At 40.3% G+C, this 22,729-nt stretch overlaps 1 protein-coding gene across 2 annotated transcripts in view; it reads right to left on the minus strand.

The window, feature by feature from the left end:
* Nucleotides 1-5,983: 5,983 nt before the first annotated feature.
* gps1 (G protein pathway suppressor 1) overlaps nt 5,984-22,729 on the minus strand; it is an 80,210-nt gene continuing 63,464 nt past the window's right edge. For both annotated transcript variants that reach the window (XM_068058171.1, XM_068058172.1), the window contains exons 13-14: nt 17,166-17,300; nt 5,984-7,184 (exon numbers count right to left, since the gene is read on the minus strand). In XM_068058171.1, coding sequence (XP_067914272.1) covers nt 7,110-7,184; nt 17,166-17,300 — 210 coding nt within the window. In that variant the 3' untranslated portion in view covers nt 5,984-7,109. The remainder of the gene's footprint in view (nt 7,185-17,165; nt 17,301-22,729) is intronic.

The following is a 22,729-nucleotide window of genomic DNA, read 5'->3' on the forward strand; positions in this document are numbered from 1 at the left end:
TGCACACATACACATGTTCAAAAAACAAGTTAACTGGGAGAAAAGGATTTTTTGGTTTACAGCTGTTTCTTAGGAATAGAAGGAATAATAAAAATAAATCAGTTCATCACGTTCTGGTAGGATGCTTTCGGTATGGTGAGGTGTCCCAGAGTCGAATAGTCGGATACCACTCGAAGTCTCTCCAGGCAAGGTTGATCAACAGTCTTTGATGGGTAGATGTTCAAGGAAATTTGACTACGGCAGGCATTACACAGGTCTTTAAGCAGGGATGCAACATCCGGTCTGTTCAGGACTCACAGCAGCAACACAGCAGCAGCTTTGTTCAGGTCCCAGGATTTTTCAAAACACAGGAGATAACAGGAACCACACTGGATACAAGAATTCTTCAGAAACAGGAGGCAATAGGAATGCAGGATTTCTTTGCAAGAGATGCAAATCTCCTTTACAGAGCGAGGTCTTTTCTCTAGTCTCCAGGCAGGTCAGATCTGAGTTTGAAATGCCTCCTCTTTGTCCAACTCACTGATTTTTAAAAGTCCAAAGTGAAATCAAAAAGCCTTCCTGAACTCGTCACGTGACCAGACACAGTGTCTCCTCTGTCATTCAAAGTGTTGCTTTGAGGAGGTCAAACACCTGTCTGGCTTCCTTGAATCTATTATTGTATACAAAGTCAACATCCAAAAATTCCAACTATTTGTAGGTGACCAAGTCCACTGAAAATCCTTTTTTTCCCCCAGTTTTTAAAACACACAGAATTCTAAGATTTTAGTACAAAAATAAAACATTCTGTAACAAAAGAAAAACATATTGAAAGAGGGAGAGGGAAAACTTGAGACAGAGACAAGAATAATTGAGAACCATAATACAGAGAGAGGAAGACAAATAGAAAGACACAGAAGGGAAAACAGAAACAATGAGAGTGGAAGAGAGGCAGAGGAAGAGAATTCTTTTTATCCATGAATTACACCACAAAAGATCAATTAATATATAGGATTCTGAATTTCTAAATTCAGTCCCGTTCTAGATTTATCCTCTCAGCTATCACTTATTTGGTATAGACTCTGTTCCAGCTTTGTACTCAATTCATAGTGCACCGCTCTTTCTTCCTTATTAGTATAAAACCTGAAGACATGATGGGTCGGCAAGTCTTCTAAAAGCAACCTGCTCATACAATAAATCCTGCAATGGTTGAGCATCTCTGTTACCATGGAAATGTGTTGCAGCATTTGTGAAATGAAATTCTTTCATAGATAGCAATCTGAAAAGCATATTTCTCTAATGCAAAGATGAATGAGAGAAGCGGGTCAAGGAGAACAAACACATATTGAAACCCAGGACTGACGGTCACTCAAACTCATTTGGGTCAGCTAGAAAAACATAGTTTTCTGCTAAATTGCAAATGGAACAAAGCATGGAAGTGAAAAATTACATTTCAGGTTGGTGGTCAGACAAAAAGGAAAAACTGTTAGGCCCACCCTGCTGTGTGTATTTCTCTCCCAAAACTCCATTTGCTTTCTGGTCTACTCACAGCATCAATGCCACCATGGCTGAAATCACAAATGATATGCTCTATGACTGAAATTGCAATGCACTCTCTCTCTTCATCCTCAACTTCACTACAGTGTATGATAATGATGCCATTCTCCTCCATCACTTCTCAGTTGGCCAGCTCTGTGTCACTGGCCTTGCATGGATCCACTCCTACCTGAGCCAGTACAGTTTCATCTCCCCAAATAACCTCCAGAATTCAGCAAGGATCCATATTTAGCCTCAGCCTCTTCCTCATATGCATAATACTACTCAGTGACAACATATTTATGCTCACAATACATTTCCCTTGACTACTTCTGTAACATCAGATTGTGTGGCCAATACTAAGTCACAGAAGAGTCAACATTGGCTTCAAATGAAGATCGGGAAGAACAAAACTGTTATTTTTAGCCCCTTCTACAAACTCTGCTCCTCATACCATTCCCCTCCTCAACCACTTGCGTAGGTTGAATTGGCCATGCAAATCCTAAGTAACCTGCTCTACCTGGAGTTAGGTTTTAAATCCCACATCCTATCCATCACCAAGACTGCTTACTTCCACCTTTGCCAGTATCTTACCCTAACTGTCACTAACTTTTTACCCACACTTTAGTTAGCTCAAGGAGAGCCTCCCATGCTTCTCAATATAGCAACACTGAAGCACATTCTTCCATGTTGGAGGATTTCATTGGGGTAAGTATCGAGATCTAATCTAGGAATTTCCCAGAGTTAATTCTAGCTTCAGGTTATCTAAGAGTATCCTAGCTGAAAGACTTCACGGAATTCAAGTTTTCAGAATCACTCATAACCTTTATTATTTCTGGTCATAACATAGGCATCTACAAATACCTCAAGGAACTTTTAGCAAAATGAAAGCCAATGGGAGAACCATAGATCTGCAGAACTTGCATCAGCAATCGTGACCGACCCAGGTACTAGTTGGAAGAACTTTGGAAGTATTGCTCTCCTGGATGACTCACAGGCAGCTGTGTCAACAGCACATTGCAATTTTGGCACTGCCAACCTTTTAGGGCACCTGACAGAGAAACACTGCCATATTGTGGAAGGGCCTAATAGCGTCACCCCAGTCATAAGATGATACTGTGCTCGTGTCTAATAAAATGGATTGGTCCTACCATAGTGCACATCTTCTTGCGCTAAACAATTTTCTCTTTCAACTGAAGTAACTGCTTTCTTTTTTAATTCGGATTGCAAGCCCAAAATTGATGACTGTCAAAATCATCTGACCAAAGCATTACCAAGAAAGAATTGGAAAAAATATAAATAGGTGGATGTCAGCTGTGCTACAGTGTTTTCAGTAGTAACAATAAACCATTCCAGTAAGAAAATAATGACACTAATGCCAAAACTTTGATGGGAGTCCAACTGAGGATGATATTACACTTCACCTTTTCTAGAACGCTTACTGGGAGATCACAGCTACAACGAAGAGGTTTAAAAAACCCTAAAGATTGAAATGTGGCACGCTAGCAGGAAGGAATCAGATGATCATGTGGCATCCTACTTTATAAAATCCTGAAGAATGCTATTCTGGCTATTTTCTCATCTGGAGGCATGCGGAGAATTAATGAGGAACAATGATAATTTCATTCAACTCCTAAAAACAGCATAAACAGTAACCACTATGAAGCCTGCTTTGAAACTTCCAATCTCCCTCCACCACTGATAAAAAATTTTTATTTCTGTCTCTCCCCTACCCCACATCTCCCAAAACAGACACACAAACTGATAAAAATCCATTTTAAAGGCAGAAAGATAAGACAGAACAAAAAAAGGTTTCACACTTTAAAAACACAAAGCTAAGTGGGTAGCAGTGTACTTCATCGCACAAAGGTATGTTTATGATTTCACCCTAATGAGACACAGCTGCATCAAATCCAACTATGGGCGGCACAGTGGCGCAGCGGTTAGCACCGCAGCCTCACAGCACCAGGGACCCGGGTTCAATTCTGGGTACTGCCTGTGCGGAGTTTGCAAATTCTCCCTGTGACCGCGTGGGTTTTCGCCGGGTGTTCCGGTTTCCTCCCACCGCCACAAAGACTTGCAGGTGATAGGTAAATTGGCCATTGTAAATTGCCCCTAGTGTAGGTAGGTGGTAGGGAATATGGGATTACTGTTAGTAATGGGGTTAGTATAAATGGGTGGTTCTTGGTCGGCACAGATTTGGTGGGCCGAAGGGCCTGTTTCAGTGCTGTGTCTATAAATAAATATTCAGTCTTATTTGACTTGTAAACATTTAGAATTACCAAATCGAGAAATGTATTCCTTTTGAAGGATTGGTTGTTAGTGAGATGAGAACACTTTTCGAAAAAAGCTGGACCAATTAGTTCCCAGCCATATTTATTTGGTCAGTCTGTTAAATATCCATTTGCCACATTTTTATTCACATATCCATATCGATCAGGAAATTCAGTCAAATATTAGGAAGATTTTCCATGCACAATTTTTTGCACACTAAAATTTAATTAAAGATAAACCTCAACTTTCTGCAATAGTCATGGAACACAAAGACTCCCAATATCTAAAAGTTGAGTTGGTAAGTTGAACTTACAGGTTTAAACTAATAAATTAACAGGAATATAATTACTAGAAAGAAAATGATTTTGGATTTACTAATTGTGTATTTATTCAATCATAGCCAATTGTCCTATAGAAGGAAATCTATTCTTGTGAGTCCTGTTTTTTCTATGCGAATGGTTCACTGAAATTTACACTGTGTTCACATGTACAATGTGTGCCCCAGCAGATTCCATGCAGGGAAGACCAAGTCTGAGACTGGAAAACCTTTACACTGTAGCACAGGGTGAAAAACTGGGACAAAGGATGAACACGTGATAATGAGGTAAATTTGGCATTATATTTGATCCTTTTTAAAACAAAATTGAAACACTCATACTTTTTAAATATTATGCACTAATGTATAAGAAAATATAACCAAAACCGTACCAAATACTGGAGGATCTCAAGTTTCAATAAGAGAAAGGCCAATTTTAGTAGCTATGAAAGAAGCCTCAAGTAACATCGTTTTTATCTCCAGATTAGTTGCCAATTAGCAGATGTTTCTGTGCTGGCAACAGAAACTAACATTTGTCAAATGCAAAGCTTTGAAAAGAAACAATCCTATTTTAGCAATGCAATTCTGCTCATCTTTTCAAACCATTTTCTGGCTTTTCAACACAACATCTGAAAGTATACGAAATATTTATCCAAGATTCTACATAGCAACTAATTTGATCTCTGTGCAGTGAAGAGCCCATCAAATCAAGGCAGACCTTAAAATTTGAGCTGCATGGGTCAGATTTCTATCTTTGCTGATTTATTCCATGCTATTTACATTACACAGCGCCATACACCTGGACATACCTGCAATTTTGGCTGGAAGAAAAAAAGAGACTATTATTTCTGTCTGAGATGGGGCCAAAGTCAGGTCCAAGAAGTAGAATAGCACTGTTGCATCTAAAACTACTTATCCCTCCCATGCAATTGATAAGGATTTCATCATCTATGTCCCAGCACTGATGGAGGAAAGCAAAACAGTACACAGACTGCCACTCAGTCCCTTTAATTGTAAATGCAACTGGATAGCTGGATAGACATCAAGATAATACTTAAAGGGTGGTCATTAACTGTGCTTTTTCCAGTTTTAAAGGGCACATTTCAGACAACTGCCTCAGTCGCTTAAAATGGTAGCTCGGCCTCCATAACTATTTAATGTTTTTCATATAATTACAAAATTTGACTCTAAATTGGTGTGGAAAACATTGTATTGTTGATGTGTAATGTATTACAGCTATAACAAGAAATACCATTTCTTTTATTCTGACATGACAAATAAGTCAGTCCTTATCACACAGTTTGTACAATTAAAAAGGAACATACAGGAACAAAAAAAAGTGAAACTAGTTACTGTATTGCCCATAAACAGAACAGTTAAAAGATCAAGGGACAAAGCTTTCCTCTTTGCTGGTGATGTGTTTATTCTGTGGGTGTGTTCCAAAGGTAATTTACAGAGGTCAAAACTGAAAACAATAATCTGCAAATGTAGTGCTTCAGGAGCAGTTTGAAAGTTTGAAATTCCACAAGGCAATGAACACCCAAAGAAGAAACCAAATCTCACCAATAACAGTGAGTTCCAAGGGTTCACTTGTGTTAAAGAAGTAACTCAAGTCCTACCAGCACTCCAATGTTACTACCTGTAACACTTGTAAAAAAACAACCTGCAAGTCACTGATAATAGTAAGACATTCTCTCTATATATTCTCTATATTTTTACTTTTGTATTTTACTACTACTGCAAATTTGTAATTAAATTTCCTTTTATTAAATAAAATAAACCATACTTTCATTTTGAATGTTGCTTGGGAGTGATGCCAGAATTGAAGAACTTGTATTATACATAGAGTATTAAAGTATAAACTGAGAATTCATACTCATCTTGTAATTTTTTTTTTTAATACTCATGAGATTCAACCAGCAATTACTGTAGCAATCGAACAACCAATTACTGATCATCAACTATGACATCATACATTTTCATGGGAAAATTAGAGACACCAGTCAATAACATTTAGAATAATGATGAAAGGGAATATTTCTTTCCATGGGCATTGTTGAAAAGTATTGTAAACTGATAACTAGTAAAATTCAAATGGATAGTTCAGGATGGCCCTGATGTTTTAGCAGTTGATTACTGCAATACCAGATGGTTGTCTATTTGAATTCCAACCTTGACTGACATTTAAACTTTGTATCCTTTATTAAAGAGTTATGTCAATTCTAACTGGGTTACGATACACTACCAGGCAACGAATAAAAGAGGAAACATGCTTCCAGGTTGATCCATAGAAGTGCATTTCAATTACAAAGCAGCACTGAAAGCAGCCATGCAGGAACTTATGACACAGCCATCCCACCCTCTTGGCTGAAGGAAAATATGTGGCAGTGGAAAAGAAGAATTTTAAAATAGTGAAAAAAAAACTTAATAAAATTCAGCATAATGATTACTTTACACCATGGTGACAAGTCTTTAAAAGTACTTTTCAACAATGCCTCTGGAATGAATAGAATATCGCACCAATGATAGTCACTGTTTTTACTTTACTTGTGCGAGACTCCCCATAACCCATTCATATTCGCTCCATTCCATAGTCATGGGCCTTTACCACTCATGAACTAACAGTAAAGCATTCACTGGTACAATATCCTCCATTTATTATTCCAACACACTTTTCACAGTTTTGTAGAAACTAAAACCTTGCCACTCGATTGCTCAGAGCTCTCTCCCTCAGATCAAAATTAGGATCCGGCAAATAATTAAAAAAATGTTTTTTAAGTAAAGAATTGGATCCTGTGGCACACAGTTCATCTTCCTCTTTAATCCAAAGGATTTTTGTTCAACTTAAACAACAAAACTTTCTTCGTGCCCCCAAAAACAGCAGGATAGAGGTTCACTTCTACAATTGTTTGAATTTCTTTAAAGCCAAAAAGCAGTTTTTTGTTGACAGAACTGTGGAAGGCGAAGCACACAGCGCTGGTTCTTCTTTAACAGGGTCTTTATTACTTTACATATTGGTGCTCATTCGAGTTTGACTGTTTGCAGAATTAAGTTCACCTTGGCTTCCTTCTCGTGGAGGGGACTGTAGAGAAATAAAAATCATCAATTAACACTGGACAGCCATGGTTTTAGTACCAGGGACACTTGCTTATCCTGTATCCAAAACAAGTTGGAACACACCTATAATAAATAACAGTAAATAAATTACAAGGCCATAATTCAATGTATGGGATCACATGATCAGATACGATAGTAAAATTGTGCTTTAACAAAATAAGTTAATCGTACAACCTTTCAAACTTATACGCATCAGGTCAGAAACTGCCAGACCAAAACAATAGTGCTTTCTGAGCATTATCTGAGCTTAGAATCTTGATTTATAACCTTTACCTCCAGAAAATTTATATTAACTGAATTCATTTTGTGAATATTAGTTTTGTTAACATTAAGTTTTGGTTACAAAGTAAATGTGGCATGAGATAGGAGAATAAGGTATTATAGCTGATTGTGAAGTTCAATTTCAAGGACAACAGCATCACATAATAACTACAGTGGTGTCACAAGATCCCCTCCTACAAAGATGGATTATTTACTACTAGAACACAAAATACAGTGCATCAACCCAGGTGCGTTCATACATAGTATTTTAAACATGAATGCAAATATATACTTTCATCTACCACTTAAAGGCATTCCAGCTGAAAGCATCGTATTTCAGGGTGTTAGTCAGGCATGGGACAAAATTGATTGCCTGAAATTAGGCCTTACCTATTAAGACACCAAATATTTGATTGATTAAATGCAAACACATCAAAAGAAATTTGATTCAATGACTAACAAAAAGAAAGCAGTAGATAACTGTGCAAATCAAAAATCACCCAAATTTGTTTTCATATTTTAATCTACAACTGTAAAGCAGCAGAAATCCATCAGCCCAATGTCTCTGAACGTTGATTTAAATAGCCAAAGTATCTTTGCCAAGCTGAAAGTCTGCTAAAGTAACATTTATAACATAAAACCCTAAAAATGAAGCAATTCTGAATAAAATGCTCATTCCCAGAGTTTTCTGTATGACTTGTAAATAGGAGTACTGCAGACTACTACTGATGAGAGGTGAACACACTGATTATGGGCATTGCTGGGTTATAGTGAAAGGAGATCACTTTTGGCCACCAGGCTAAAATAGAAAAGGGAGTACTGTGGGAAGACTGGACAGTCACACAGTCTGAAGAGAAGATTCACTGGATCTTAGGTGGTGGAGTCAGAAAATTGCATTGGTAGGCTGGGTGCAATTCGGGTAACCCTGTCGATCAAGCGAGCAGGTGAGGGAATTTTTTTTTGGTCATTGTTGGAAAGCAGAAAAGTCATGAGGCAGGGTTTGGGTGTCAGGAGAGTTGTAGAGGGTTAATGGATTTTAAAAAAAACACCTTTATCAACATGGCTGCCAGCTGAGAGGATGGGACTTGAGAAATAGGCTCCACCACAGTGATACTTGGTGGTCAGACCCTGCAACATATTTTCATATTAACTGTCAGCTATTGTTTTGGCAGTTAACTATGTGTGATACTTGGACACTTGACGTTGAAAACCTTGAGTACTGTGCCACCTACAGGCACAACTGGCATTGCATCCAAATGTTGACTATTATATTTGACACAGCAGTTTGCCACACATTTTGAAATGGAATGTTGTGACTCACTCAGCGCTTTTAATATACAATAGATGCTAAAAACCTTATTACCTCCTCAGCTTAGCAAGGTGGAAGCTGAAAGGATTACCAAAACATATTTGGAACAATTTGATTGGATTTGTTTTCTCGTTTTTGTTTTAAAATCAGTTGATGTTGTTGACTGCCCATTTTTGAACTTCATATTTTAGTTTCTTTCCTCTTTATTACTTGCTGATTGGCATAGCCACTAGCTGTTCTTTTGTGATGTCACTCTTAAGAATACAAATTCTGAGTCAACAAAGTTCAGAAATTTGCATAGATACATGTAACTACCTCCTCCTTACGGCATGTGCTCTGCTGATTGATTAAATTGTCAAAGCTTTAATTTTAAAAAGTTCTGGTGAGCTGCATGCTAGCCAGCCGTAACAATAGACAGCTGGAAACCTATTTCAATGCTCGGTGGGCTGAAATATTTGCATCTTAAGATATGCCGATTAAAATTTGATTTATCCAAGACTCCTCATGCAGATGCTGTTTCCCCTTGATTCTGTCTTCCCTCTTCTGTACAACAACTTGCATTGATATAATGTCTTTAATATGGTACAATGGCCCAAGTCACTTCACAGAAGTATAATCAGACAAAATAACTGACCCCGGATCAAAGAAGGTATTTTCAATATTACAACAGTGTCTACACATCTAAATTATTTCAACGGCTGTAATGCACTTTGGGACATCTTAAGATAGTGAAAAGATGCTATAGAAATGCAAGTTCGTTCTTTCCTTCTATTGGGGCAGGTGACCAAAAGCTTGATCAAAGAGGTAGATTTTATGTATCGTCTTAAATGAGGTGGAGAGGCAAGAGGTTTAGGTAGGGAGCTCCGAAGCTTAGGTCTGAGACAGCTGAAGGTAGGGTGAGGCAAAAGGAAGCGGGATGCACAACAGGTCAGAATTGGAAGTACAAAGAGGGTTGTATGGCTGGAGGAGGTTACAGAGATAGGGAGGGGTGAAGCAATGGAGGGATTCGAACAGGGGGATCAGAATTTTAAAGTTTAATATTGATGAACTGGGAGCCAATGTAGGTCAATAAGCACAGGTGTGACAGGTGAACGGGACTTGGGTTCGAGTTAGGATACAGCCAGCAGAGATTTGGATCAGCTGAAGCTTTTGGAGAATGCAGAACATGACGCCAGCCAGGAGAGTATTGGAATAGTCGTTTGGAGTAACAAAAGCATGGGTGAGGATTTCAGCATCGGATGGGCTGGGGCAGGGGTGGAGACAGGCCTTAATGCAGATGTGGAAGTAGTTGGTCTTGGTGAAGAGGATGCGGTGTTGGAAGCTCAGTTCAGTGTCAAACTGACAGAGGTTGCAAACATTCTGGTTCAGCCACAGACAGTGACTAAGCAGGGGAAAGGAAATGGTGGCTAGGGTTTTTGGTGAGGCCAAAAACCATGGCTTTGGTCTTAAAATATTTAAATCAGAGGAAATTTTGCATCATCCAGTACTTGATGTCGAACAAGCAGTGTGACAACACAGAGGCAGTGGAGGGGTCGAGGGAGGTGGAAGTGAGATAGATCTGGGAATAGTCAGCATATATGTGGAACCTGATGTGTTTTGGATAATGCCACCATGGGGCAGCATGTAAATGAGAAATATGAGGGGGAAAAGGATAGATCCTTGGGGGAATTCAAGAGGCAAGGGTGGAGGACTGGGAGGAGAATCCATAGCCGGAGTTTCACTGGTTACGGCCGGCAGAGAAAAATGGTACTAGCCAAGGGCAGTCCCACTCAACTGGGCAATGGAGGAGGGGTGCTGGAGAAGAATGGTGTGATTAACCGTGTCAAAGGCTACAGACAGGTGGAGAAGGATGGCATTATTTTTGGTTTGATTAGGGCCGTTTCAGTGCTGTGATGGGGCAGATTGGAATGGTTCAAACATGGAGTTGCGGGGAAGTGCTGCAAGGTGACTACAGGTTCAGAAACTTTACAGAGAAAGGCGAGGTTGGTAACGGGGCGCTAGTTAGCAAGGACAGGCAGATCTAGGGTGGGACTTCTGAGGAGGGGGTGGTGATGGCTCATTTGAAAGGGGTGGGGGGGGGGGGGGGGGGAGAAATAGTACCAGACAGTACACAATATCAGCTAACATGGGGGCCAGGAAAAGAAGTTGGGTCGTCAGCAGTTTAGTGGGAAAAGGGTCGAGTAAACAGTAAGTAGATTTCATCGACAAGATGAGCTCAGAGGTGGTTTGAGGGGAGCTAGTAGAGAAACCAGAGCAAAATGAGAGTTCAATTCTCGGGCAAGGGGAAACCCAATGGGAAGTTTGGTTTTGCACTTCTCAAGATTTATATTTCTTTCTGTATTCCTGTCCTTTCCCACAACGACCCCCCCCCCCCACCATTGTGTCTGGAGCTCTGCATGCCTATTTTCTCTGTATATACGAACATACGAATTAGGAGCAGGAATAGGCCACTCGGCCTTTTGAGCCTGCTCGGCCATTCAATAATTTCATGGCTGAACTGATTACTGCACATTTCCACCTACCCCCAATAACCTTCCACCCCCGGCTCATCAAGAATCTATCTACTCTGCCTTAAAACTATTCAAAGACTCTGCTTACATCGCCTTTTGAGGAAGAGAAGACTCACAACCCTCAGAGAAAAAATTTCTCATCTCTGTCTTAAATGGGCAACCCCTTATTTTTAAACTGTAACCCCCTAGTTCTAGATTCTTGCACAAGGAGAAACATCCTTTCCACATCCACCCTGTCAAGACCCCTCAGGATCTTATATGTTTCAATCAAGTCGCCTCTTACTCTTCTAAATTCCAGCGGATACAAGCCTACCCTGTCCAATCTTTCTTCGTAAGACAGCCCGCCCATTCCTCGTATTAGTCCGGTAAGCCTCCTCTGTACTGCCTCCAATGCATTTACATCCTTCCTTAAATAAGGAGACTAGTACTGTACACACTACTCCAGATGTGGTCTCACCAATGCCCTGTATAGCTGAAGCATAACCTCCCTACTTTTTTATTCAATTCCCCTCGCAATAAACGATAATATTGTATTAGCTTTCCTAATTAAGTGCTGTACCTGCATACTAACCTTTTGCGATTCGTGCACTAGGACACCCAGATCCCGCTATCTCAGAGCTCTGCAATCTCTCACCATTTAGATAATATGCTTCTTTTTTATTCTTCCTGCCAAAATGGACAATTAACACTTTCCCACATTATACTCCTTTTGCCAGATCTTTGCCCACTCACAACCTGTAGGCGAGACTGGCATAGGGAACTATGGGATACTTGGCCTAACTTAGGTCCCTGTAACTTGAGAAAGCCTGCCTGCTGGACACATGAATTATGTGAATACCTAATCAGAAGATAACGAGCTTAGGAGGGAGACACCCGAATCCTATGAATAGCCTAAGAATCCTATTAATAGGGTAATCAAGAGGTTGACAAGGTGAATAATATAACCAAGGCAGGATGAGATCAGGGAGGCAATAGATGGGAGATGACGTAATTAAGAAACAGTTTACCAAGTAAACCTCCTGTAAAAATGTATAAAATGACTACTGGAACAATGTATTAGCAGAACCCCTACCATCATTCATGAGAGTAGGGCTTCTCCTTGCATGCGCGTAAATAAAGATCGCTCGTTTGTACTCTCGAGGCGTTTTTGGGTACTGGGGCAAGCCCTCACCCTTACAAACCTATCTATATCCCTTTGTAGCCCCCTTATGTCCTCTTCACAAGTTATTTTCCTACCTATCTTTGTGTCATCAGCAAATTTAGCACCCATACCATCGGTCCCTTCATCGAAGTCATTTATATAAATTGTAAAAAGTTGAGGCCCCAGTACTGATCCCTGTGGCACACCACTCGTTACACCTTGCCAACCAGAAAATGACACAGTTATGCCTACTCTCAGCTTCCTGTTAGCTAGACAATCTTCTATCCATGTCAATGTTACCCCCTACACCATGAGATTTTATTTTCTGCAATAACCTTTGATGTGGCACCTTATCAAAAGCCTTCTGGAAATCTAAGCACAATACATCCACTGGTTCCCTTTTATCCACAGCACATGTAATTCCTTCAAAGAACTCCAATAAATTGGTTAAACATGATTTCCCTTTCACAAAACTATGTTGACTCTGCCTGATTACCTTGAATTTTTCTAAATGCCCTGCTATAATGTATTTAATAGCTTCTAACATTTTCCCTAAGACAGATGCTAAGCTAACTGACCCCTATCTGTCTCCCTAACTTACACACCATCTCTCTCGAATCGTTCACACACTATGGGTGAAATTTTGCGCTGATGGTGGGGTTTCAATGTCATGAGAAACAGCGACGAGATCTCCATGTCGGCTCTTGTACAGAAGGCCCGCTACATTTAATGTCAGTTAGGCACTTACCTGGACAGCGGCGGGCCTTCCGTGCAATTTAGGATCCTGCTGCTAGTATCCTGGCCTTGTACAGCTGCCGGCCAATCAAAGGTCAGCAGCTGCAGCGCGACTGTGGAGACGGTGGAACAGCGCTAGAACCAGGTTCAAGGTAGGTGAGGGTGGGAGGGGGTCTCGCAGGGGAGGGGGTTGGCAGCAAGAGCAGGGGCGTGGCCCTCAGCGGACCCCCCTTCCTGATGCTAGATCCCTTGTTCAAGCACTAAGTGCATGTGAACGAGGGGATCGCCCCTTCCCCAACCCCAGAAGCAGCCCGCATGGATTTTCGTGCCGTGCTTCCCGTGCAGCGACGGGGCCACCTACTGCACAGGTAATTGCGGCTGCTGTGGGAAGAGGCCCTTAATTAGGGGTTAATTACCCAGTTAAGGGCCTCAATTGGTGGCAGGCGGGAACAGGCCTTCCCACCCTGGACTAAATTTTGGCAGAGGCGGGATGGTGGGCGGGGTCATCCCCCCACCACTATCCCACCCGGTTTTATGTTCTCCCCGCCTCCAAACCCGCCGCTGGGGACGGCATAAAATTCCACCCTATGTGTTTCTTACACAGTCATGCACTATGTCTGCCTCCCTCTCTCCCACCTTCCCTTGCACACTATCTGATTTTCTCAATCCCCCTCTCCGTTGCACAGCCTATAAAAACAACCAGTTGAAAATAGTGTTTGCATCAAAACGTACCTTCAAAAAGTTCTAAAGTTCACAAGAAGGTTTTCAACTTTTGAATCTTCAGAAAAAACTAAAAACTCAATTATTGTCATAGCTTGAAGAATGCCAGGCTTTGAATAGATGTGCAAAATGATTGCAGAGAATCATACTGATGCATGTAAGGAATTTTCTCCACAGTGTTTGCAAATTCAGATTGCAGCATGCAGGGAGTTGTTGCTACCCCTTCAGTTGACAAAGTATTCGCTCCGGGAACTAAGAACTCCAGGTTCTTTAGAGGTGCAGAGTCCTCCAATAGTATCCTTTGACAGACACAATTCAAGCACAAATCACTATTGTGCTGTTAAGTTTAGCCATTTCCTTTAATTTTTTTTGTCTTTATTACGTTGCTCATCTTATTTCCAGTATTAGGTTTCTGAATTTAAGATTTTCAAAAACAATTGAGTAATTTGATCAACTCATTTAAAAAACATGACACCTTTTGTTTCTTGAACTTCATGATACGTGTTTTTTAATTTCTGCATACTACTTGCTTATTGGTATGTTGCTTACCCATTCAGTTGAGTGTTAATCCTATTACAAAATTTAAATTGAGGCAAATTATGCATGACAGTAATTTCCATATACAGTGACCTCGTCATTGCGAAAGACAAGATGCCAGAAGATGTACAAGTTTAATATAAACACTATCAAATCTCCTGTGGCAGGTTCACAATAAGTCATGGGCATACCGTTTTATAAGGAAAAAAGAGTCGCATCATGTAAAACATGCTAAGTGCTGCTATGAGTTCATTGAGGCTACAAAATTTAATTGATGCTAAGTAAACACTAAGTGAATTAATCAAAAGGCCAATCGCTATTCAGGTAGGTGGTTAGAATCCTGGAATAAAAACAGAAAATACTGGAAATACTCAGCAGGTCAGGCAGCATCTGTAGAGAGAGAAAGAGAATTAACATTTCAGGCCAGTGACCTTTCATCAGAACTGGGAAAAGCAGAAATGTAATAGATTTTAAGTAAGTGAAGTGTGGGGAAAACAAAAGGGAAGGTCTGTGATAGGGTGGAAGATAGAAGAAATTAAATGACAAAAGAGTTGGTGTAAGGCCAAAGGGAGTGGTAATGGGACAAGCAAAGAAACAAAGGTTGTATCTACAGGAGATATAAACGGCAGAATAATGAACAGCTGCTGTCCAAAAGCAAAAATAAGAGAATACAAGAGTAAAACCAAAATCTGCAAATAAAAAGGAAATAAAATGGGGGCAGAGGTTACAGTCTGAAATTGTTGAACTCTTGAGTGTGGAAGTGCCTAATCGAAAGATACGGTGCTGTTCTTCAAGCTGAAGTCGAGCTTCATTGGAACACTGCAGAAGGGCAAGGCCAGAGAGGTCAGTGTGAGAGTATGGCAGAGAATTAAAATGGCAAGTGAGCAGAAGCTTGGGTCATGCTTGACACCGAACAGAGATGTAGATTCCTGAAGGTGTGGAATAGGTGCAGGTTAGAATCCTGGCTTTGTTTGTGGGAGGGTTAAACGAAAGCCTGCAAACATTGTGGCTCTTCTGTTTTAGATTTCTTAGCATTTTTCCTGTACATTGCAATGATTGCTTTTGTTTCTTTATACTTTTTAAAAACAAAATTGTGGCACAGAAATTTTAATAGAATAGTGTGTAAAGTCTTAAATGTGAAAGGATGCTCATGCATATATGAAGTTTTTATATTATGACTGTTTTCCAGGGTATTGCTCATAGCAAGTCTTTCTCAGTTTGTAAAGTGTTATTTTGTGCATGCCAAATGGTTAACTATATAGTAAGCAATACTTGCTTCTTGTCACATCAGACTCAGTGAACAAGGTGTTGCAAAAGATATCACAATTGCACACCGGTTTTGAACAAAGGCTTAAAAAGCAGTTTTTCCCCACTGAATATTAAGACAGGGAGTCTGAGAGTTATTCAAAATTATGGCAGGTTTCAAGAGGGCAAATAGTGAAATAGTGTTACCTTTAGTTGGCGAATAAGTAAAAAGGAGGCTCAGCTAGATCACAGGAAGAACGAAGCGGAAAGATAGAACAACATAGAATGCTTTACCATAAATGCTTACTGAGGCAGAGTCAACTTCATTAAAAGAGAATTGGATAAACCCTTGGACAAACAAAAATAAAAAACCGGCAAGTCAAAATGAGAGAAATGGTACCAGAAGTTCAGCTGAAAAGGTAGAACTAGAACAGGCACAGTGAGTCAGATGGTCATCTCCTGTGCTATAAAGGATGAACGTTTTGATTGTTTTTCTGAAGTATGGTTTTTGAAGTTTGCTACTCTGGAGGCTGGCATTTTAAAAACTAATTCACATTGGAATGAGCTGCCTGAGGAGGTGGTGGAGGCAGGAACAGTAGCGACATTTAAGAGGCATCTGGACAGGTACTTGAATGAGCAAGGCACAGAGGGATATGGAATTAATGCAGGCAGGTGGGATTGGTATAGTTAGGCATTATGGTCGGCATGGACACAGCGGGCCGAAGGGCCTCTTTCTATGCTGTACGACTCTACGACTCTATTGTGATAATGGAAGAAGTTTCATTCAGTGAGATGTTAATTTTCACTTATCTAGAAATATTTTGTAAAATGTTACAGAACATACGCCCATTAATAGTTGGAAAAATATGCAGTACTAAGTAACCGCCAAACATTATAGGGTATAAAAAGCAAATTATTTAAAAGTTTTAGGTACTGGGCCTTACAGTCTTTGAAACCGGAGCATGGAACATATTTTGGCGGGCATAAAAAAAAAATCAGTGTATTCTTTCAGCAAGGTTTATTGAAATGGCATAAAAAACAAATATACTTGGAAATGTTTGTTCTCTTTTTATTTGCTTATTCCACAATACTTTAAGAATATTACTAGCAGTCATTAAAAGTGAATATTGTTTAATTCTAGCAAAAGATGAGTAAATTTAATTCCAACATTTAAAATGGACTAGACTGCATCATAATATCAAGTTGTAACTTCCATGGGAAAAAATTGTATACTTTTCTTTTTAAATGCAACAATTTTTTTTTACAAAAGTTAAATATTGACTGTTTCAGAAGTACTCATTGAATAAATGTTACAAGCTTTAAATTATTGGAAACACAGAATGGACAATGTGACTACCTGTACTTTTATCAGGCAATTAATATTTACAGCTAATGTCTGCATTTAGTTTGCATTATAGCACGAATAATTAGGCCAACACTGAAAACTGTATAGTACCTCGATATAGTTATCACTTAATGCCCAAGTACCTTAACGTGGATTTGATTGCGCAGAATAGCAGCTCGGAGTATCATGGCTTTTGCTCTTCTTTGGAATTCTTTGCCCATCTGCAAGGACTTTTCAAATGTTGTGCTACGTTGATCTACATCTCTGGCATAGAGAATCTGTGACCAACAAAAAATAAATCAGTTTAAATATCCTCTTGCCTCCAATTTTGCTTCTGAACTAAGACTACTATTCCAAATGACCTGTCATCATCTTTGGCCTCCTTGTCTCGAGGGACAATGGGTAAGCGCCTGGAGGTGGTCAGTGGACCACCACTGGACCTGTGCACAGTGGACCTGTACATCATCAATATTGTACGGGTTGACAAAGTTTGTAGATTAACTAACATCAGTATTGCACCGTGGTTAATTGCTCAACTCCCAGGCAGGATAGGTTACATCCTTGGTCATTTTGCATTTAAAAAAAAAATACAACTTTGTTGCTTGAAATGACATCACTCGGCATAAGACGACCAATCACTATTCATTTCTTCTTCAGGAGATGTCTGAAACCAGTAAGTAATCTCATTGAGCACATTATTTAAAAACAATAAAATGTAGGAATAAAAAAAATGACATTCAACCCATACAGCTCACATGAAGGTTAAATCTAAATCAATAATTTTTTGGTGTTAGACTTGTATTAGTAGTTTAATGCCAAAATAATTATTTTAAGATTCACCTGGCAGAGGCAATTCTAATTGTTTTTCCTAAAGTTGTAAAATTTAATGCTATCCGTCTATGCCAATTTAGCAAATGAGTCGACTATGTTACATCATCAAACTGTTTTAGAAAGCATTGATTCTAAAAAGATGAATGCTGATATTTGTAATCACAGCTTGGGAAACACTTCTCCAGGTCGCAGAAGAATATCAAATATTTGGATGTTCTTATTCATGACAATGTGTGTTACCAAAAAAAAAGTTTAGGCTTCTAGGACCTTTCAGCAGCTGCTTTTGGAAAAAAGCTGTAATTTGCATTCCAGCTCTCCCAAGTAAAATGAGATATATTCACTAATCTACTTGAAACTGAAATGCTGCAGCAAGCCTCTAAAAATCTGCACATCTTTTCACAAAATTTGGCAAATGTTAGAGTGTATGATTAACTTAGGCAAGCTGAGTGCAATACCCATGAACATGATCATAACAGCAGAGAACTGCCCTATACCTAGCTCCCACCCTTCATCTAGAATGGCCTCTGAATTACCAGCAATTATTGAAGAGGTTTGGGTGTGAAGGAAATTCATTAACACCTAGCACAAATAATAGAATCCTTTCAGAATCAGCCAGAGTAGTTTTAAAGTAAGGGACTATCCGGAGATTCACCGGAGTAGAGTGTTGATGTATAAAAGTACAGCTCCATGGAACCTATAACCTTATGTGGCAAGAACTCTATCTGGCCATTTGTGGAACTTCTGGCAGTTGGTTCAGAATGATACTGGCAGAGGCTCACTAATATTTGCAAGTATTTGGTGAGGAAAAGTGAATAAGGAGTTGACGTAGGACCACTTCAGAGGATAATTACAGATTAGAAAGGTCATGTGGGCAATTGGAACACATTCACCCAGAAGTACAATAAATTGCTCTCTTTGCAGCAGCTAATTGTTTTTTGAACAATTATGAGTTTTTGCTTCCATTACTTTATTCAGGAGTTCATTTCATATATTGATCACTCTGAAAAGTTGTCTGATATCAGCCCAAAATGTACATTTTGAACCCATGCCACTTTGTCCAACACTTGTAATTTAATTTAAAGTAATATTTGGATTTATCTTTTCCATACCATTAACTATCTTATTTAGCCCTCTAAGGTCACCTCTCAACTTCTTTAGGTAGAAAACGGAGTGTGGAGATACCTGTTTGGTGAGTGCGGAGTTCGGTGAAGGGGGGAGGAGGTGCTCCTTTTTTACCCTCCGGTATTCGGTTCTTACGTTGGTGCAGTGGAAGGAGCTGGTTGCTGAGTAACTGGTAAGCTATTCTACATATAATAAATAGTCTGTAAAGTTAAGGTATGGCAGGGCAGCTTGGCCCAGTGGAATGTACAGCCTGTGGTATGTGGAAGTCGTGGACGCACCACATGTCCTAGACAAACACATCTGTAGGAAGTGTCACCGGCTGCACAAGCTTGAGATCCGGGTTTTGGAACTCGAGCGGTGGCTGGAGTCACTGTGGTGCATCGCGAGGCAGAGAACTACGAGGATAGTACATTTAGGGAGGTGGTCACACCATAGGTTAGGAGCATTGAGGCAGGTAGGGAATGTGTGACCTCCAGGCAGTCTACGAGAACCAGTCAGGTAGTGCAGAAATCCCCTGAGACAATCTCGCTCATTAATCAGTTTTCTATTTTCAATACTGGTGAGAGTGTTGGTTCCTCAGAGGAGTGCAGTCAGAGCCAAGTTTGTGGCACCACAGGTGGCTCAGCTGCACAGGAAGGAAGGAAGGGTGGAAAAGCAGTAGCAATAGGTGATTCATTAGTTAGAGGAACAGATAGGTGTTTCTGCGGCCACAGATGTGACTCCAGGATGGTGTGTTGCCTCCCTGGTGCCAGGGTCAAGGACATAACGGAGTGACTACAGGACATTCTTCTGGGGGAGGGTGACCAGCCAAAGGTCGTGGTCCATTTGGCACCAATGACATTGGTAAGAAGGGGGAATGAGGGCCTGAAAGCAGATTTTAGGGAGCTAGGAAGATGATTAAAAATCAGCACCTCAAAAGCAGTAATCTCAGGATTACTCCCAGTCCCACATGCAAGTGAGCAGAGGAATAGGAGAATTAAGCGATTGAACACGTTGCTGGAGGACTGGTGTAGGAGGGAGGGCATCAGATTGCTGATGCATTGGGACCAGTTCTGGGGCAGGTGGGACCTGTACAAGATGGACGGGTTGCCTCTTAGCAGGACTGGGACGAATATCCTTGCAGGGAGATTTGCTAATGCTGTTGAGGAGGGTTTAAACTAGATTGGCAGGGAGATGGAACCTGTAAGGGAGCTCAGGTTGGAGGGAAGCAAAACTGGTATTTTGTCAGGAGTGTGGAAATCAGGAGCAAATATCAAAGAGGAATACCAAGGTGCAAAGAGTAGGGACAAAGTACTAAAGTCTAAATCAGGGTTACTGTGCATGTATGTGAATGCATGAAGTACAGTTAATAAGATACAGTCACAGATTGCCATATGGAAATATGATGCTGTGGCTATAACAGAGACCTGGTTCAAAGAAGGGCAGGACTGGATGTTAAACATTCCTGCATACAAGGTGCTCAGGAAAGACGGAAAAGGGGAAAAAGGGGGAGGAGTGGCAGTACTGATTAAGGAGAGCACTGCAGTGATGGAGAAAAAGAGGGGTCGAGGACAGAAATAAATTGGCAAGAGCTAAGGAACAAAAAAGGTGCAGTTACATTGCTCGGTGCTGTCTATAGGCCACCAGCTAGTGGGAACGACATGGAGGAACAAACTTGCAAGGAAATTACAGAGAGGTGCAAAAATTATAGGGTAGTTATAATGGGGGACTTTAATTATCCAAACATAAACTGGGATAGTGGTAGTGTAAAGGGCAGTGAGGGGCAAGAGTTCCTAGAGTGTGTTCAGGAAAATTTTCTACAACAGTATGTTGCTAGTCCAATAAGAAAGGAGGCACTGCTAGACCTGGTTCTTGGGAATGAGGTGGGCCAAGTCGATCAAGTATCAGTAGGAGAGCATTTAGGGTATGGTGATCATTGTATCATAAGGTTTTATCTGACTGTGGTAAAGGACAAAGAGCAATCCAGAGTAAAAATATTTAACTCGGGGAAAGCCAACTTCAATGGGGTAAGAATGGAGCTAGGGTGAATAAATTGGGGTCAAAGATTGACAGGAAAAACAGTAGCTGAACAATGGGCGACCTTCAAAGAGGAGATAGTTCGGGCACAGTCAAGGTATGTTCTCTTGAAGGGGAAAGGTAGGGCAAACAAATCCAGAGTTTCCTGGATGACAAAAGAGGTAGAGATTAAGAAGAAAAAGTGTGCTTACGACAGATGCCAGGTAGAAAATACTATTGAGAACCAGACTGAACATAGAAAGTCCAGAGGGGAAGTGAAAAAGCAAATAAGAGAAGCAAAGAAAGAGACTGGTAGCTAACATTAAAGGGAATCCCAAAGTTTTTTTTTTGTAGACATACAAATAGTAAAAGGGTGGTAAAAGGAGGAGTGGGGCTGATTAGGGACCAGAAAGGGGATTTACACATGGAGGCAGAGGGCATAGCAGAGGTATTAAATGAATACTTTGCATCTGTCTTTACCAAGGAAGAAGATGCAATCCACAATGGTGAAAGAGGAGGTTATTCAGACACTAGAAGGGTTTAAAATTGATAAAGAGGACGTATCAGATAGGCTGTCTGTACTTAAAGTGGATAAAGCACCAAGACCAGATGAGGTGCATCCAAGGATACGGAGGGGAGGGTGGAAATCACAGAGGTACTGGCCATAATTTTTCAGACTTCCTTAGACTCGTGAGTGGTGCCAGAGGACTGGAGAATTGCAAACATTACCCCCTTGTTTAAAAAAAGGGTGTAAAGATAAGCCCGGCAACTACAGGCCAGTCAGTTTAACTTCAGTGGCAGGGAAACTTCTAGAAAAAATAATTCGGGACAAAATTAATAATCACATGGACAAATGCAGGTTAATTAAGGAAAGCCAGCATGGATTTCTTAAGGGAAAATCATGTTTAACTAACTTGCTGGAGTTTATTGACGAGGTGACAGAGAAAGTTGATGAGGGCAATGCTGTTGATGTGGTGTAAATGGACTTTCACAAGGCGTCTGATACAGTGCCACACAACAGATTTGTGAGCAAGGTTATAGCTCATGGAATAAAAGGGACGGTAGCAACATAGATACGAAATTGGCTGAGTGACAGAAAACAAGGTAGTGGTTAATAGATGTTTCTCGGGCTGGAGGAAGGTTTGTGGAGGAGTTCCCCGGAGGTCAGTGTTGGGACCCTTGCTTTTCCTGATATATATTAATAACCTAGGCCTTGGTGTACAGGGCATAATTTCAAAGTTTGCAGATGATATGAAACTTGGAAGCATTGTGAACTGTGAGGAGGATAGTATAGAATTCCAAAAATGTGTGAAAAGACCAACCGTTGTCAGTTATTCCTCATGACTCAGACTATTAACATATCTTAATTACCCTAAATGACATTTCTTTGCTCTGCTTCCAGCTTGAGTATCTCCCTTATTTGAGGACCAGAACTAGTCACATGACTCAAGGCACAGCTTGATCAGAGTACTGGACAGTTTGATCATAATTTCATCTTTTGATGTTATTTTTAGTCTTCTAGTTAAATATTTTATTGGCTTTGCACTGCTTGGACATGTACAGCATTGAGTATACCAAGACCTCCAAGTCTCCTTCAACTTCATCTGTAACAACGTCAACACCATTATGACTTGCTGAGAAAGTGTGTCACCTACTTTTCCTTCCTAGAACCATAGAAAAAGTACAGCACAGAAGGAGACTATTCAGCCCATCACGTCTGCGCCGGCCGAATAAACTATGCACCCGAACTAATCCCACC

This window comes from Heterodontus francisci, chromosome 26 (assembly GCF_036365525.1).
Source record: "Heterodontus francisci isolate sHetFra1 chromosome 26, sHetFra1.hap1, whole genome shotgun sequence".
NCBI classification, from domain to species: domain Eukaryota; kingdom Metazoa; phylum Chordata; class Chondrichthyes; order Heterodontiformes; family Heterodontidae; genus Heterodontus; species Heterodontus francisci.